Source organism: Syngnathoides biaculeatus, chromosome 8 (genome assembly GCF_019802595.1).
Source record: "Syngnathoides biaculeatus isolate LvHL_M chromosome 8, ASM1980259v1, whole genome shotgun sequence".
In the NCBI taxonomy this organism is placed as follows: domain Eukaryota; kingdom Metazoa; phylum Chordata; class Actinopteri; order Syngnathiformes; family Syngnathidae; genus Syngnathoides; species Syngnathoides biaculeatus.
In genome coordinates, this window is record NC_084647.1 from 24,667,269 (window position 1) to 24,685,565 (window position 18,297).

The 18,297-nt window shown below is 38.4% G+C and overlaps 1 protein-coding gene across 1 annotated transcript; it reads left to right on the forward strand.

Moving 5' to 3' along the window:
• The first annotated feature begins 52 nt into the window (after positions 1–52).
• clptm1 (CLPTM1 regulator of GABA type A receptor forward trafficking) lies at positions 53–18,108 on the forward strand. The gene is made up of 14 exons (XM_061826418.1): positions 53–920; positions 6,086–6,237; positions 8,184–8,307; positions 9,212–9,370; positions 10,853–10,970; positions 11,058–11,143; positions 12,297–12,417; positions 12,505–12,749; positions 13,775–13,868; positions 13,984–14,174; positions 14,247–14,342; positions 14,430–14,565; positions 16,000–16,167; positions 17,338–18,108. The coding sequence occupies exons 1-14, from the start codon at positions 870–872 to the stop codon at positions 17,508–17,510; spliced, it is 1,914 nt and encodes a 637-aa protein (XP_061682402.1). The 5' UTR covers positions 53–869; the 3' UTR covers positions 17,511–18,108.
• The last annotated feature ends 189 nt before the right edge of the window (positions 18,109–18,297 follow it).

The following is an 18,297-nucleotide window of genomic DNA, read 5'->3' on the forward strand; positions in this document are numbered from 1 at the left end:
AATAGTTAGTGCATGGGTGTTGGAAATGGCTGAAATATTTTTTGTCAATTACAGCAGCCAACCCCTAAATTACCATAATCAGTCACACAACTGTACTTTCTGAGCTGACGTTGGGATAGAGGTGGGGTGCAACCAGGATTACTCATTAAATGCAGGGCACTTATTGACAAATGAAGACACATGACATGCATGTTTCTGGAACGTGCGAGGCAGAAAACCCACATAAACACAATGAGAACATGGGCAGGCCGGAGCTGAGATTAGAACCCCAAAAATCACAACTGTTACATGTACGAACCACTCAAAGGCCTTGTTGGGTCTGATGTCTCATGTATTATTTTGAAATGTTTTAATACTTTAAGTTCAGTTCATGATTACTCAAAATGTTTTAAAGGATTGTGTCAACAGAACTGTAAAATGTAGCTGAAGATAAAAAAAAAACTAAAGGATGCAAAGATACAGTATATTCAATAACGCTGAACCTTTAAACTATATATTTTTTGAAGTAACGTGTGACTTCAGAATGATTTGGTGAATGCTCATATTGCAGAGAATACAAATATTTTTCTTATAACCGCCGAAATTAACTTAACACAAAATCGAAACATCTTTTGTTTTGCTTGGGGCGGAGGAAGTAGAGTAGTTTCTGAAACCATTTGACTCGAAACATTTCCGTCACACGAAGGTTAAGTGGTGCACGAACAAATATGGTCAAAGGAAATCACGGAACGTCACAAGATACGGAACCAACGCGCGGAATTTACGTTGTAATGAAGCGCGTTAGCTCACAATCACGGCGATGACGTTTCTCTCGCGAGGTTTTGACGCGAGGTAGCAGCAGTGGACTTGTGTGACAGAGACAAGGAAAGATGGCGACGCAGGAGAGTCAAGCGACCAAAGCGGCCGTCAGCAATGGCGAGGTAAACTAATCGACTACCGCTTTGACATTCGCGTTCCGATTTTCCTCCTTGGTGACTGGAAGGTCGCTGCTCCTTTTCAGCGCCTCTTGTCACGCCATCACCCTTTAAAGTGGCGAAGTGACTTTTGTCAGTGCCGGTTGCTAGCTATGATCGACCCCCCTCCCCCCCCTCTTCTCTCCCCGTCCCCCCTCCCCTTTCCTCCGGTGTTCTTATGACAAATTCACGTAGTTGGCGAGCAAGACGAGGGTTCACGAGAGAGCGGTCCTAATGGACACGTCCCCCTGGAAGAGCCATTATGCTCTCGGCTAACTAGCCCCAAACATTGTGTAAGCGCTTCTTGGCGTCAGCTATCACAAGGCCTCGGACAAGCGAACCACAAATCTGCCGGCCGGTTGGCACATGCTTCATCTTCAAAGCATCGTTCATTTGTGACTAATTAGCCAGAACTGCAATGGGATAACTCGAGTTTTTCCGTTTTGCCGGAGTGATTTAAACTTATGGTTGTAATAGAAATATGAGGTATATGATTTGTTCTTCCGGATAAATGGTTTTACAAGAATTGTGATTTGTGCTACGTCTTCTATGTCGTCTACTATGATAATGATTGAACTTTGCTCATTGCAACTGAAGTATTGTTACTGTCATAGATTGTATCGTCTAGGTTGCCTAAATGTGAAAAATAAAATACTTTGAAAAAATCAGTAAGCTGTACTGTAGAGGCGTTGACAAGCTTAATAAGCATTCTGCCACGTCTAGTAGTGGCTTGGCTGAAAAGCTTATTTTTAACTCATAAATTGTCGTTTGCAGGATTAATGTACTTGGGGCAAAAAAAAAAAAAACATGAATATGACTCTTCTGGGCGAGAGAGAGAGAGTCTGTTGGTGGAAGGGTGCTGAGAATGGAGGTGTCAGGCAAAAGAGCGAGAGGAAGACCAAAGAAAAGGTTGATGGATGTTGTAAGGGAGGAAATGATGACAGTGGGTGTTGGAGAGGAAGATGTACGAGATAGGCAAAGATGGAAAAAGATGACACGCTGTGGCGACCCCTAACGGGACAAGCCGAAAGGAAAAGAAGAAGAATTGAATGTGTGTCGTCAGTGGTTTGTATCCTTTTAGGAGGGAAATTTAGGTTTCTGCCTCACATTCACGGAATCTCCATAATTGGAGAAAAATGTTAGCTTTGTCCACAAAATGAACCACACATCAGTTGTGCATGATCACTGTTCAAAGAGCAAAATAAACAAAACAGTAATTTCACACCAAAATGAATGGAAATTTACTGTAATTGTGCATTTTGCTGTTGCCTTTCTTTGTGGCAAATCCCACTCATTTTCACAGCAAAGTCTTTTATTTTTGTTTCTAAAATCTTTGAAAAAGATGTGTCGTTACGATAGTTCTGATGCAAGCTAGCCCATATTTAGAAATGAAGTAGTATGGTTGTGTTTGCCACTTTTTGCTGTTATAGATGTGAAAAATAGGTAGATACAGCACCTCGCCATGAGCCTCTGGTGCCACAAAACCGTCGGTAAAACTTCACATTATGAGTTGAATTCTCGCCATAGATACAGTGACATGAACCAAACAAACTGGAGCAGTGTATTATGACTACACTTTTTCTTCCATTAGGTTTATTTGATTGTTCAACTCGCTGGATGAAATGACATTCAGTGTTGAATGACTTTAATTTTCATTTTTAGGTATAGAGGAAGTGATTAATGTATCACCACTTCCATGTTGTAATCAATTAAACGTGCCTTTCCCCTGCTTTTAAATGTCATCCCCACGCTGCAAAACAAGAGTGCATCAAGTGCATTCACCAGTACATGCGCGCCATTTCCCAGCTTCCAAACCGGTGGTTAATTTTTAATCCTTGCTTACCTTATGAAAGTTATGAATTTATTGTCTTGATTGAACTCCCACAGATAACCAAACTGGTGTAAGTGAATGGTTCTGAAGCCCACTGTTGACATGCCACACAACCATCCATGCCTTGTGTACAAATCAGGAACTAAGGATGTGAAACAATCAATTTGTACGACTTCAGGACCATAAAATGTTGTATCTGAACAATTAGTGACTTATCTTCAGGTGTTAAAGCACTCACTCCACTCACTTTAATCATTTACCTGTTGAAGCTTCCCGCCATGTCGCATCTGTGCAACCTATAAGAGAACCTTTGTATTGAAAAGAAAGAGGAATCTTAAACATTTAACAACAATTGAAAAGATACGTTGTTTGTGATGGTGATTGACTATTTAGTTTGTTTGAAAACAAATACATCACAGTTGTTCTTTTTACAATAAAAACAAGTTACTTTGCCAAAATTACAAATTTGTTTAGCAATAGGCTCATTGTTTTATCCTCACAGCCAAAGTAATTGCTTTAATTTATTGTATTGGCTAAAGTGGTGCAGCTGGGTTATCATTGGTATTGCTTTTAAAATAGAAAAGGCGAAAAAATAAAAATGTAGCCCATGTCATCTTTTTCTTTCATTCTTTGATTAAAAACTTATAACTTAAGATCTTAGTAGATTAGTCACCCTCCCAAACTGACACATACATTTCTTGAAAAATCAATGCATATAAAAATTACAGCTGTGATGCAAGTCTAAAATAATCATTCATTTGAAAAAATATTTTTAAACTCTCTTTTGGCTTCTGTATTATTTTATGGTAAATTTACTTCAAATACAATAGAATAGAATAGAATAAATCTCATTCTGATAAAAGGTGTAGAATTCCCCCCTCCGCCCCCCCACAAACTAAGGTTTAACTAAATATTTCCTACCGTAATTACAGTGGTAAAAATGTGAAAATTAGGCTTTACACTATGAAGATTTTTGGGACAATGGGACCAATCAGCGAGTTAAAAAAAAACCCAAAAACTATCACTCATCTGATCACAAGGTGGAGCAATGTGTCTCTTTAGATGAGTGGTTTGTTTACTGTAGATACTTGTGTACTGTATACTTGAGATCTTCAATAATATTCTCTAGTCAGCTCATGTATTCCAAACAGTCAACTCCAACCAACATTACTGTAATCAAGTTACTTTGTGATGAAATTACTTCAGACACACAAACTTTAGATGATGATTCAACATAAGACTTGCATGTTTACATACAACTGTTCGTGCTTGCACTAGCTGGGAAGCTACATTACATTGCGTTGGCTGCTTGAGAGCCATATTGTATTAAAAGTATGGGAGCATACCTCGAGCAATCCTTGAACAAATGTCTTCTCCCAAGCACCGGTGAGCACCACGCGCTTCTCCCTATTTTGGTCCTATTTTGTGGCAAGTGTATCCGGTTGAGTTTGATTTGTCAAACCCCAGTGATGTAAATGACATCCAAAGACATGCAAAGACATGCTAAAAATAGTCTCTTTTGGTTTCAAATATACTGTATACAACGGCAGCGCGGCGTACCGGTAAATGTCTTCCGGAGCATTGATCGGATCAGCTAAGTATAACATTAAAAGGGGATCAGCCGATCACCATAAAGTGCTAATTATTGGCCGATACTGATCAAGCCAATCAAATCGGTGTAAAGTCTTCAGGAAATAAAACGACCCCATGTCTGGCAGTAATAATTGTGAAATTTCGAGCTTAGTGTACTGCAGCTTCCGTTCTTTTCCTCACTGCGGGCTTTTCTCAGCCAATTGGATGAGTGAAACAATAAAATGTCTATGCCAATATTAAGACAGCGAACAAGGTAAATTCTTGTTTGCACTTTTGCACAAGTGGTTTTCAGCATTTATTTTAGTCTTCAAACTCCAAACCAATGACAAAGCTGATGACGGAGGGGTTGATTGTACTATTGAGCGAAAGCTTTACTGTAGCAATTTAGATTACAGTGAATTGGGACAAACTTCCCATTAATGGTGTTTCGCAGTATCACAGATACTAACTATTTTTGTCATCGGTGCATAGGAAAAAGAGTAAACATAGCATTTGGTTCCATCCATATAAAAAAAAAAAAATGTCAGCAGTGTGTTGTGGAGTTAGTTTTCATGCCAAAATGCTTAGTTCACTTCAAAGTAGAAAGTTGCGTGCTGGAAACAGATTGCCAAGTTAAAACTTGCACATATAAATCAATTGAAAATAAGTTGCAAATCATTTTAATGGTATATTTAACTTTTAGCTGAAACAATAGCTCAATTGGATTAGTTTCACACACGTTGCATTTAACTCATATGTGGAATATTGATGCTGGTTATAAAGAACCCTGAGTTAAATGTTCATTTTACTTAGTCTGTGCTGTCGGGTGCTAATAAAATGGTCGATCGAAATTCAGACACCCTTTAAGGCATGTGAATCTTTTTGACTCAGGACCCTAGAAGAATTGGGATTGAGAATCTTTTGATACCGGAGTTGAAATATGGAACCCGAATCGAGACTGGAATCGCTCGAATTCAAACAATGCCTGACCCTACCTGTACCGAAGAAAGCTTTCATTGTTGAATTCTCGTTGATTTACATTTAAGATTTGTGCTGCGTTTACACAAGATGGGAATTGAACCATTCGCATGATATGATTACATATAAAGTCAATGCAGTATGCATGAATAGGTGAGAATCAGTGTAGGGTGACGCATTCAATGTTATAAAGTGAGCATGTAAAAAAAAAATTGCCTCTTTGCACATTGGATTGTAATGGTAAATTTAAATTTCAAGCCACAAATAGCATCGTGACAGAAGAGACGTTCTGCTGGCCTGTACGATGTGGAATGCACATTCAGATGGTATAACTTTGACGATCGAACTCGTGAGTCCGCTTCACATCCCACTTTGAATGTGAACTGAAGTAAACACCTTTTGCCTCTTATTTTGAATAATGTTACACTTTGTTGAACTTCACATGGTTTTTTTCGGCTTGTCCCGTTAGGGGTCGCCACAGCGTGACATCTCAGATGAACGCTCATATTTGTTTGGCACAGTTTTTACACCGGATACCCTTACCCTTCCTGATGCAACCCCTCTCGGGCACATAGTACCATAAAAATACTGATCCTAAAAAAAGGTAGGATCACACCGTTTTGACAGCAAGGTTATTGCAGTACATTAGTTCCCCTTTACCCTGTGCAACACCATTAAAAAGGGTTTACTCACAATATTTCTACAGAAAACGTTTTAATGCAACATTAAACTTTTTTTGTGTGTGTTTCAGTTAAGCAGTAATGGAAGTCCTGCGACGACAGCAGACAGCCAGACAGTGCATACGACTGAAAATGCACAGGACCCCCAGCAGCAGCAGCAACAGCAGCAGCAGCAACAACAAGCACCTAATGCCTGGCAGGTCATTAAAGGAGTCCTCTTCAGGTACACTTTTTTCAGACAAGAGTCAGAGATAATTACAGTCAGCAAAGAGATTGTTGAAAACTTTTTTTTTTTTGACAAGGTTTCTTTGATAAATAGTTTTTCTTGCACATTTGCTAACAGTTTGGAATGTTCATTTTATATATATATATATATATATATATATATATATATACACACATATACATACACATACACACACACACACACACACAGATACATACAGTAAAATGCCAGCCCAGGCAAGCAAAGTGAACTATAGCTGTATAAATAGATCAAATGACAAACTCCCAATTCCAATGAAGTTGGGGGCTTGTATAAAATGTGAATAAAATTAATTTTCATACATTTTCAACAAATCTTCAATTATGAAGATACTAAATGTACTATTTTATCCTACACAGAAAAGGTAATGTTCAAATGGATAATTAATTTTTGCAAATACTATATTCATTCATTTGGAATTTGATGCATGCATGTTTCACAAAGGCTGCGACAGTGCCATGTTTACCACTGTATTACATCACCTTTCCGTTTTAACTGTCTCTCAAGAAGCATGTAGGAATCGAGAAGACTTATTTTTTAACCTTTGTCTTGAAGTTTTGTTGGTGAATTTTTTTTCATTATGAAGGACCAAAGAGCCACACATTTTCAATGGGCAACAGGATTGCTGAACTCGTTTCCTGGAAGGCCTGTGTAGTACTCGCACTCTTACTACTATATTACTGTTGTAACTTATGAAGAATATTGTTTGCTATTGTCTTGCTGAAATAAGCAGCAACAGCCCTGAAAATATGTATTAATTATACAGTATGACATTTTCACAAGGCATGACGTTAAATTACAAAGTCCATATCCTACTGAGATTTGAATTGTAAAAAGAAAAACTACAGTAAAATAGATTTGTCATTTCATCAAATTTGCACTTGAAGTAGTTATATGTTGGTTATATCCAATTTTGCCGGTCATACTATGGAATAATTTTTGTGTTGAGGGAATAATCCTGAAGATAAACTTTGTCTTCACATGCTCAATCATAATGTCAATATTTGCAGATTTAAAAAAAACCCCAACATTTTCCCATCTCGTTCAGGCCTACTCTTGATTGACGACTAGGTAGTTTTAATTTGGCCCACAACATCAAATTTTATTGGCTTCCCAGTGACAAGGACTGAGTAAATGTGGCCAAGGGTTTCGCCACATAAACGCACGTGCTTTTGTGGTGAACTAAACACATGAGTGTACGTGATTTTTATCCTGTGATTCATCACATTGGCCAAGAGGTTTCATGACCCACTGCATGCCAAGTTTTTGATATGATTTGATTGCTGAGAGGAAGGCAGAAATAAGTAAATCACAATTATCAATTGAAAAGGAAACATTCCTTAATGAAAATGTTCAGCATGTGAGCAAACCTAATGTATAATATAAGGAGTGAGGTAATTTAAGTTTTACACGTTTTCATTTTAATTTAAATTGTCTTTTTATGCTACTATATTTTTCGCCCCATTTTTTTTTTTGTAACATTGGTCCTATTATTTTGCTTATTTTTCAATGAAGTTTTTTTTTTTATGACAAAATAAACAACTCATACCAATATAGGTAAAAAAGGTGTTTAAGGCTTAATTTCGTTAGGTAGCTAAATTCATAAAAGGAAATTATTGAGATGCACTAGACACTAAGTGGGATATTTTTTTGATTAGAGAAAATTTTTTTTTGCCCCCACCTCACCTATTGAACAGTGATGGATTGTGCAAGTGATGGGTGTATGGTTAATTTTGTCGACTTATATACGTCTTGAGTTTGTGGGAAAAAAATTCCAATTACGCAGGATTCTGTGTTGAGTTGTTTTTCTATTTATTTATTTACAATTCACTGCAGACTGGATCAAATGCAAATGTTAGTTTGCCCAACCCGACTCTAAAGCTTGTCCAATTATGCACTTCTAGAATTTTTATCATCTGGGCCATCAGTAGCTGGTTCCGTCGAGGGCCATCGACTCCAGACCCTAACACGCCGCCAGGGGCACCCAGAGTGCCCAGCAGGAACCTCTTCACTAAGGACACGCTGATGGTATTATTATTATTATTATTATTATTACTACTAAGTTGTCTTTGGAAAAACTAGACTAAATGGAATTTGAAACAATTTAAGAACCCCTTCTCAATTGTACACTCTACTTTCGAACGTCTATAGTAATGAAAATTCTGGTTACGAAATGCCTCCTCGGGAATATATTGTCTGTAGTTATGAAGGGAAATTTAGGATGCGAAAGGCAAAAATAGGCGCTGGATTCGCAGCCCCCAAATTCCACTGATCATGATCATCCTGTATCTTCGTTTGTGTGGCCCAATAGAGCTGCTCTCTTATTGGCTATCACTGTAACATCTTCCTGGCATCCCATTGGTTAGGAGGTACGTCATTCTTTTCCCATGATCCTTTTCGTTTCCCTTCGAAGTCGAGTGTCACCGAATCACATGCTAGCACTTTCACATGCTTTATCACATGCTAGATCACATTGGTAAAGTACAACTTTTTCAGGAGTTTTTTTTGTTTGTTATTCATATTTCTTCACCATGAGCCCCAAGAAACTTCAGTTGAATTAAGATGTGTGCAAGCGTACATTTGTACGTATTTTTTCTCAGCTGTCAAACGTTTGCCGGGTCCTCTTTCCCCGCAATGCTTTTTCATTCTCACTAACCTTTGCATAGTCGCCCAATGCCAAAGGTAAATGAGCATAATTTTTCTTTTTCTTTACATCATCTACTTTGTTTTTTTTTTTTTGGGGGGGGGGGTGAGCAGTGGAGCTGATTAGGCTATTCACATGTAAAAAGTGCTTCTACATATGAAAAATACACAGGAAACGACTCCCGGAATGAATTAATTTCTTAAGTAGCGGCAACACTATATTTGCTCAGGAAACGTCAATACAGTCCCCATCTATGTCTTAACATTTATTTTCTCACCATGCCTTCAGGATATGTACGTGTACATCTCCCAGGAGGAGGTTTTCACTGACTTCAACAACACAGATTCTCTCTTCTGGTTCCACCCAGACCTAGTCTACGGAGACTGGTCCACAGGGGAAAATGGGGACGGCTGCTATGAGCACTATCAGGAGATGGCTATCCCTGAGGTGAGACTATTAGAGGTGGAAGGGGGAGGAGGTGGAAGAATTGTTTATTTTTTTAAATTCTCTATTCGGGGGGATATGAGCAGAGCTGTTATGAAAGTGATGAAAAAAGTAATTGACACCCCTATAAAAGATGCCACAAGATGGTGGCAAAGCACTTAAAGCCTTAACTGGTAATCCATTCAGATTTTTTTGTGGTCTGTCTCATATTTGGATTTGGATAATAATTTAAGTAATTAGAGGAAAGGAGAGTAGGGATTTGGACCCATGTCTGCTTCTGGCGTGATCCGGTAAACTTTATAAGAATATAATTCAATTTTGTCTTGTGTAGGGCATTTTGTTTCTGTTTTTATATTTATATATTTTAGGAAATGTGACCCGTATGAATCTTATTTTAGAAGGCTCTCCACATGGATGAAATAATAGTTCTATATTATAACGGTTTTACTATTTCACTCAAACACAGAAAAGGACACAATGGGAAGTAGAAATTTCGAGAAAATGTCATTAAATGTACAGGAGAAGTTGGGTAAACAATGGAGAGGAACTTTTCTCCAGATAAGCATTTGTAAAGAAGACGGAATTTGTGGCATCAGTGTGGGATGAGGTGATGTGCAGTGAACAATGGTGGAGCTGGGAAAATGCTTAACCGTGATTTTATATCATGTATGCAAATTTTGTATAAGACCTGTATAGAGTGATTCTTTAACATGGGCTTAGTATAAAAGTGTCAATTTCATGATGGCTGTGTTTTAGTCACGAACAGAAAATCCTAAATTTGAAAAAGACACTTGAGATATAGCTCAATAATTCAGCAGTATATTTTCACATCTTTGCATAGGTTTTCAGCACTTCAAACATTTACAAACAAAACACAGATATCGCCGTAGAGTCCCTTTAATGAAGAACCCAGTTTTGTTGCGGAGAGTCCCGTAAAGAGTGTGTTCTCCAAAACAACGCAGACGATTTCCAGACAGACTGAAGGAACTGGATCAGCTCCTCAAAGCTTGAGGCATTTGGTGTTTCTCAATGCCAATCTTAACTGTGGACAAGTTATCTGGATAGATTAATTTTTTACATTTAACTAAACCTTGTGTTTTGGAGTGGGTTTTTTTTCAATTTTGATTTGTTTAGTAATGAAATAATTAAAAATGCAAAATATTTTTAAAATTTTGAAATACCTTTGTTTTTTTTTTTTATACACTTTTTTGCACTATAGTACTTGGAGACCCCAGGCTCTGTTCTCAAAATTGCTTACCGGTGATGGAGCATTGCGATTTACAGTACTGTTATTTGTGTTTCTGTATTAATTTACCAAATATACCTGTATATTTTGTTTAAAAATAAAATTTTCAATGGAAAGAATTTGTTTAAATTTCCAAATACTACATTTTAGAGCAGTACTTTCTATACCGTGATACCATGATATTTTACCATCAAAATCTGGTACCATCTTGTGCTTACGCCGTGTCTGTTGGTTTCTAGGCAGTGCAGCAGAATGGCTCCCTCTACATACATGTATACTTCACAAAAAGTGGACTGCACCCAGACCCCAAGCGCAAAGGGCAGTATCGCAGACTCGCAACTGTTCATGCGTCACGAAGTAAGTGCATGATGTGATCAGTTTTGAAATATCTACTTGACTGTAAGTTGTGTTGATGATTTAAACTTGACCATTTTGGCTTTTCAGTGCTGAACAAATTCAAACGTAGAAAGTTTATGAAGACGAAGAATCTGCTGACAGGAGAGACGGAAGCAGATCCAGAGATGATTAAGGTGGTTATTATTTTTACTTTTATTGCAGTTAGTACTAGTTATGGGTAAAAACATTGATTCATCAATGCAATGCACTTCTCCCTCCCAAAAATACAAACATGGATTCAGTAAACCTGAATATATTCACCTCCAGGCCAGTGGTCAAGTGCTTTGCCTCTGATAGGCCTTGTATGGACCTGGGTTAAAATAGTTTGGGATTTTCCATTATAGTTAGTGTTTTATGTTGGTTTGACTTTTCTTTTTCAAATTTTTAGCCTGTTTTAGTTTTTACAACAGGTTTATTTTTTACAAGTTATTTTTTTCAAAAATCCTTTATATTTGTTTTTGTTTTTATATTCAAGGTAATTGTCAAGTGAAATCCTTAAACCAGAAAAGAATCTCCATATTTTATAATTGAAATAAAAAAAACAGATTTACAACCATGCACAAATAAAATACATGTACTATGTAACAGTCTACATAATTTGAAGTGCAATAAGTGTCGAGCATAGTATTGCTTCTAAGGTTCGGTTAGATTCATCACGATGTACAGTAAAATAATTCATGACGCAAGCTTTAGTAGGCCTTTTAAGAAATGGCTTATGTTCCCTAAAAAAAAAAATGTTGCATGTTTTCCTTGTTGCTAAATGGCAAACATTTCAAATGGACTTTCAGATATGTGACTGTTAGATTGACAGAGATAGAAAGTCAGCTTTCTTTGACCTCCTAAATGAAAGTGCATCCAGTCTATAGTTTGTCGATGTGGCAAAGGTTTTCAAGTTACCCTGCGTTTGCTAAAGGAGAGCTGTGAAAATGTCCTGTTGTTGAAGTAATTCAATCACCTGCTGTGTCAGTGTGACAAATTCTCCCTGGCTTTTGTGGTTGAAGACAGCATCAGCAAACGTGCTATTTTTCTGATTTTTATTTGTACAATATTTTTGTATTTAATTATTTTAGCCATTGCTCTTGCTCTTTTTTATGTTCCAGCATCCCATATCCATGCCAGTCAGAGTAATTAGTTAGCTTGATGGACAGTAAGTGCCAGCAACATAAGCCCTTGCCAGAGTGAATCCAAATGATATTTAATAAATTAACACCTTTCTTTGACTGGATGAAAAAGCCTTTCCAGAAGTGTATTGATTCTTGACATCCATGCAATTTAATTTCCTCCCAGCGGGCTGAGAGCCACGGTCCAGTGGAGATAATCTCTCACTGGCACCCCAACCTCACCATCAACATGGTGGACGACCACACAGCTTGGGTGAAAGGCTCCGTCCCACCTCCGCTAGACCAACGTAAGTTTTTCAATTACAACATTCATGTATGTAAAATATTGAAGATATGTTCAGAGACACTTTTTACATTCTTCTGTTTTGTACCAGATGTGAAGTTTGATGCGGTGAGCGGTGACTATTACCCAATAGTCTACTTCAATGACTACTGGAATCTTCAGAAGGACTACTATCCCATCAATGACACCCTGACAGCACTACCTCTGCGCCTTAACTACTGCCCACTGTCATTGTGGCGGTGGCAGCTCTACGCTGCCCAGAATGCTCGTTCGATGTGGAACTTCCTGCCTGAGGACACCTACGAGCAGTCTGACGAGGATCAGGATTCTGTCAAAGTAGGGTGGATCAAATACTCTATATGATGGTGTGAACAGTGGCACTTAGTTCATAGTTCTGAATTAAGAAATCATTTAATATAATATGTATTTAATATGTTTAAAGTTTAAATTGTAAAGTTTTAATATAATGTATTTAAAGAAATACAATGCCACCAGAAAGTATTTACACCCTTCACTTTTTCCACATTTTGCTATGTTAGACTTGTTCTAAAGCTGATATCAGTGTACTTTTCTACAAAAAAAAATCTACATAACATATCAAAGTAAAAACTTATTTTCAGACAATTTCACAAATGAATTGAAAATATAAACTTTTAAAGATGCAAGGTACATAAACATTGACACAATAGGCCTAACATTTTATTGAAGTATCATTGGCAACAATCACACCTTCAGGTCTTCTTTGGTATCTCTACATGGCTGGCACACCTTTTTGGGGCATTTTGGCCAATTCACATCGATCATATCTATCCGTTTGTATGTGCATGTTTTAACTTCCTGTTTTAAGATTGTAGTCTTATTTTAAAGGGTACACGCCAAAACTCAACATTTTGGCACAAAAAGGCCCCAAAAAAATAAACAAAACAACAAAAACCCATGGAAATGAATCTGCAAGAATTACCTGACGTGGGATGACATGGCTGTCTTCTTTCCTCAAGGGTTTTCAATGATTTTCTTTTTTAAACATCTAATCTCACAATATAGGCAAAAATTACATTAACAAATACATAGTATTTCAGTGAGGAAATGTCATCGCTTCCTGCTCATTACATGTCAGGCTGTAATAGGCTAAAAGATGTGGCTGGGCCAAAATCTGGCTGAAAATCAAATGTTCAATCAGAAAACTATCCTAAAGTTATGACTATGTATTTTGGGGGGATATTTTATCTACAGACATCTTATGTAACTCCAGAACTATGAAATAAGTGCAAATATTCCCTCATTTTGTGGTTCCAAATTTAATTAATGATATGAAGCAACTGAAACGTCTCGTGTTTTAAGTATTAAAATGATCTTTAAAGGTGGCCCTACTGGAAACCAACCCCTACCTCCTGGGACTCACCATTGTGGTCTCCATTGTGCACAGCATCTTTGAGTTTCTGGCCTTTAAGAATGGTAAAGTCAAGACAACAACACTCATTGTGTGCGTGTTCGTGTGTGCCCATGAGCGTGCGGGCTTAAGACACTTCCTTGTTGTACCTCAGTTTTCATCCGCTCTACCCTTCTCTAGACATCCAGTTCTGGAATAGCCGACAGTCTTTGGAAGGCCTTTCTGTGCGCTCCATCATCTTCGGTGTGTTTCAGTCTCTGGTAGTGCTGCTGTACATTCTTGACAACGAGACCAACTTTGTGGTACAGGTCAGCGTCTTCATCGGCCTTCTTATCGACCTCTGGAAAATCACCAAGGTCATGGATGTCAAAGTAAGTCAAAACCATGCACAGTATGTTTTATGATCGCTGCAGGTCTCGTCAGAATTTTTTTTCTTTCCATAGTTGGACAGGGAGAACAAAATTGCAGGATTCATCCCAAGAATTTTGTTCAAAGACAAGTCGACATATGTGGCATCTTCTACCAAAATTTATGATGATGTAAGTTTTAACCATTGCTGAACTACTGAAATCATAATTGATTGTGTGTACTTATTTGTGACCTGGTCTCTCTGCCTCTTTACACAGATGGCCTTCAAATACTTGTCATGGCTACTGTACCCTCTGTTTGGCTGCTATGCCATCTACAGTTTATTGTATGTTGAACACAAAGGCTGGTACTCATGGGTACTCAGCATGCTCTATGGCTTCTTGCTAACCTTTGGTGAGTAAGTTACATATTTTGGTGCCAGATAGTAACTCTGCTTTTTAGTCCCACCCCACACAGATATACACCGCCGAACGAGACTAAATTGGACAGTCACAAACAAATCCGCTATCTGCGCAACATACTTCAGCATTTGACCAGCGAAGTGGGGCCGTGACAGAGCATCTGTAGGGACTTTAAATGTCTACAATGGTTTTAACATAATATGTCACCAAAGCACGTTTCCTGGGCTTTGTCATATAATGGATTAATTCGCAGACTTGCAACTGCACACCAGGTGATTCTTCACCCTTTTACATAGACAGTTGTTTGAAAGTGTCAGGAACAAGTAAGTGTTCCTGCTTTCTTTATAATTTTTTTTGTATGTTAGTCAAGCATAAAAGTTTCCCATCATCAAATATGAGTCAGACAACATAAGAAAACAAAATACAGTTTTTAGTTTTTATTAAGGGGGTAAAAAATCCAAGCCTACGTAGCTGTGTGTAAAAATGTGATTACCCCCGTTAAAAAAAAATAAACTGGTTTGTTATACCCAAGTTCAATTTCTCTAGCCACACCAAGGCCTAATACTGCCACACCAGTTCTCAATCAAGAAATCATTTCAATAGGATCTACCTGACAAAGTGAAGTAAACCAAATGATCCTCAAAAGGTAGACACTGTGCAGAGATGTAAAGAAATTCTGGAACAAATGAGAGGGAGTAATTGAGATCTATCAGTTAGAAAAAGGTTAGCCATACCTAAAGCTTTGGGACTCGACAGAACCACAATGAGAGGCATGATCCACAAATGGTAAAAGAACATAGAACAGTGGTAAACCTTCCCAGGAGTGTCCAAAATTACCCCAACTGCGCAGTGACAACTCGTCCAAGAGGTCACAAAAGACACCACAGCAACATCCAAACAACTCCAGGCTTCACCTCCCTCAATTAAGGTGTGTTCCTGACTCCACCATATGGAAGTGACTGGGCAAAAATAACCTGAAAGGGAGAGTTCCAAGACAAAAAAAACACTAATGGGCAAAAAGAAGATAAAGGGTCATCTTCAAATTTGCCAGAAGACCTCTTGATGATTTCCAAGGTCTGATGAGACAAAAGTTTAACTTTTTTTGAAGGTGTGTGTTCCGTTACATCAGGCGTAAAAGTACCGCTGCAGGAAAAGCTTTAGTTTCTGGACCATGTTTTAAATTTCAAATTGCAGCACAACTAGTTAACCTCTCATGAAAATTAGTTCCACAACCCTGCATGCTGGCTTCAACAGCCAGTTTTTTGCCTGTCAATTGACTCAGAGCATTGTTTTTGTACTTACATCGTGGTAATATGTCCTGTTCCCAGTTGTCTCCGCAAATGCACTGACACCAAACGAGAGTCATACATTGCCTGCAAATTGATGTCTGTCTCTCTCTCTGCCCCCCCCCCCTCCCCAATTTCAGGCTTCATCACAATGACGCCGCAGCTATTTATTAACTATAAAATGAAGTCAGTGGCGCACCTCCCGTGGAGGATGCTCACATACAAGGCTCTCAACACATTCATTGATGACCTGTTTGCCTTTGTCATCAAGATGCCCATGATGTACAGGATAGGATGCCTCAGAGACGGTATTTGTACCCTTAAATCACAATTTATTCTATTTTGTACATTTTCTTACTGAACTGCAATGTTTCAAATGGATGAATGACAGTGTCCAATCAAACTGCCTCTGGTTATACCATACAGTACATTGAAAAAGTATTGATACCCCTAGAACACAAGTGTCAAACTCAAGGCCCGGGGGACAGATCCGGCCCACCACATGATTTTTATGTGGCCCACGAAGGCAAATCATTGGTGTCAAAATCCATGATTCTTGTGAAAATGTCCCTACATTTCAAATCGTCATATATCATAAATGATAATGTTGCGATTTTATCAGCATTTTTGTGTTACCAAACATGAACAAGGGTTGAAAAACTCATTATGGTTGATTTCTGATTCCAAAACTAGTTCATAAATTTCACATGTAAATATGATGAGGCAATTCCGGATTTCTATGGTTTCACCACAACGGCCCCTCTGAAGGAAATCCTAACTACAATGTGGCCTGGGACAAAAATGAGTTTGGGACCCCTGCCCTAGAAGATATTCACATTTATCCATCTTACAACCAATGTTCTCCAACAAACTACTGAGTCTTTCACACAACAGGCGTAACAGGTGTAGACAATTGATTGCACGGAGTTGTATCGGAGTACACGAGGCTGAATACAAATGTACACCTCACTATTCCGATTTGCCTTTTTCACTTAAGATTTTGAAAAACTGATAGCATTTCCGTTCCACTTAACAATTATGTGCGGCTTCCTGTAGGCCTATCAAAAAAATCTCACCAAAATTCAAAATTATGATTGTAACGTCACAAAACGTGGAAGAATGTCAGAGGCTATGCGTACTTTTCAAGGTGGTGTACTTTTACTATTACTGATACAAGAATGTATCATGGTTAGAATACGATACATACAATAAAATGTATTGGATTCAGTAGGACTGTGGGGGTTTAAATGTGAGTGTGAATAGTTGTCTGTAAGTGCCTTTCAATTGGCTAATGACCAGCACAATGAGTACTCCTCCTCTCACTCAAAGTCATCTGGGATGATCTCCAGCTCACCTGTGACCCTAATGAGGACAAGTGCAAAACAAATTTGGATATGTTCCAATAAAGGCCCATTTAATCAATGCCACTGGCCACCACACGATGAAATGTATTGACGCGTACTTTGTCCACTTTGCAGATGTTGTGTTCTTCATCTACCTGTATCAGCGCTGGATCTATCGAGTGGACCCCAACAGGGTCAACGAGTACGGCACCAGTGGAGTGGACCACCAGCAGGATAACGCAACGGCTGCCGACGCCCCGGCTGCTGCCATCACAGCCAAACCAGACAGGGAGAAAAAGAACAATTAAGTCAGACAAAGAACCCCACCCTCAATGTTCAGCCTCCCTGGCTCTTGGCGCCAGAGCAAAGAGTACTTGTGGAAATTGGGTCGGCTGTCAAGGACATGGACATCGATTTGGGGGGGTGGGGGGGTGCAGATCAACTGTTTCCTCTGATTCCTGTACACATCCACAGAGAATCGTCATTGTAGACTTGGTAAATTTTTATTTTTCTTCCCAACCCTCTCGTTTTGCAGTTCAAGTGAAGTAAAACAAAGTGTGACGTACTGTATTCTGTTTGATTTTGAGAGGGTACAGTGTCTTGGAATTGAGGCTGGTGGAGTTTGCGTTTGGACTTTCTTTCTTTTTTTTTTTTTTTTACATGGAAGAAAAGCCAAGTAAAGCATTTCTTCTTTGTTTAAATTCCTTGTGAATCTTTTCATTCCACATGAGCATCGAGTTGTTTGAAGAAAACTGGAAAATTACCCTGGAATGAAAACATCAGGACATGAGCGATAAGACTGACGATGACCCTCAATTAATTTTTAGCAAATGGTTCATGTTCTAAACTGGAACAGAAAAAAATGCAGCCTTGTTGGTATTAATATAAAAAAAATATTATCAATGAGTTGTTTTTCCCATCACTGATTCATTCTTTTTGTATGTCCCCATTGTGTACAGAATTCCAGCTTGTTCATGAGTGCCCATGCCCAAGGTGTCTAGCACTAATCTACCAATCTTATCATCCCCCTCTTACTGGGTGTTTCATGTTGACACTCCAAAGCAGTTCACACACACAAACAATTGCTGACACTTG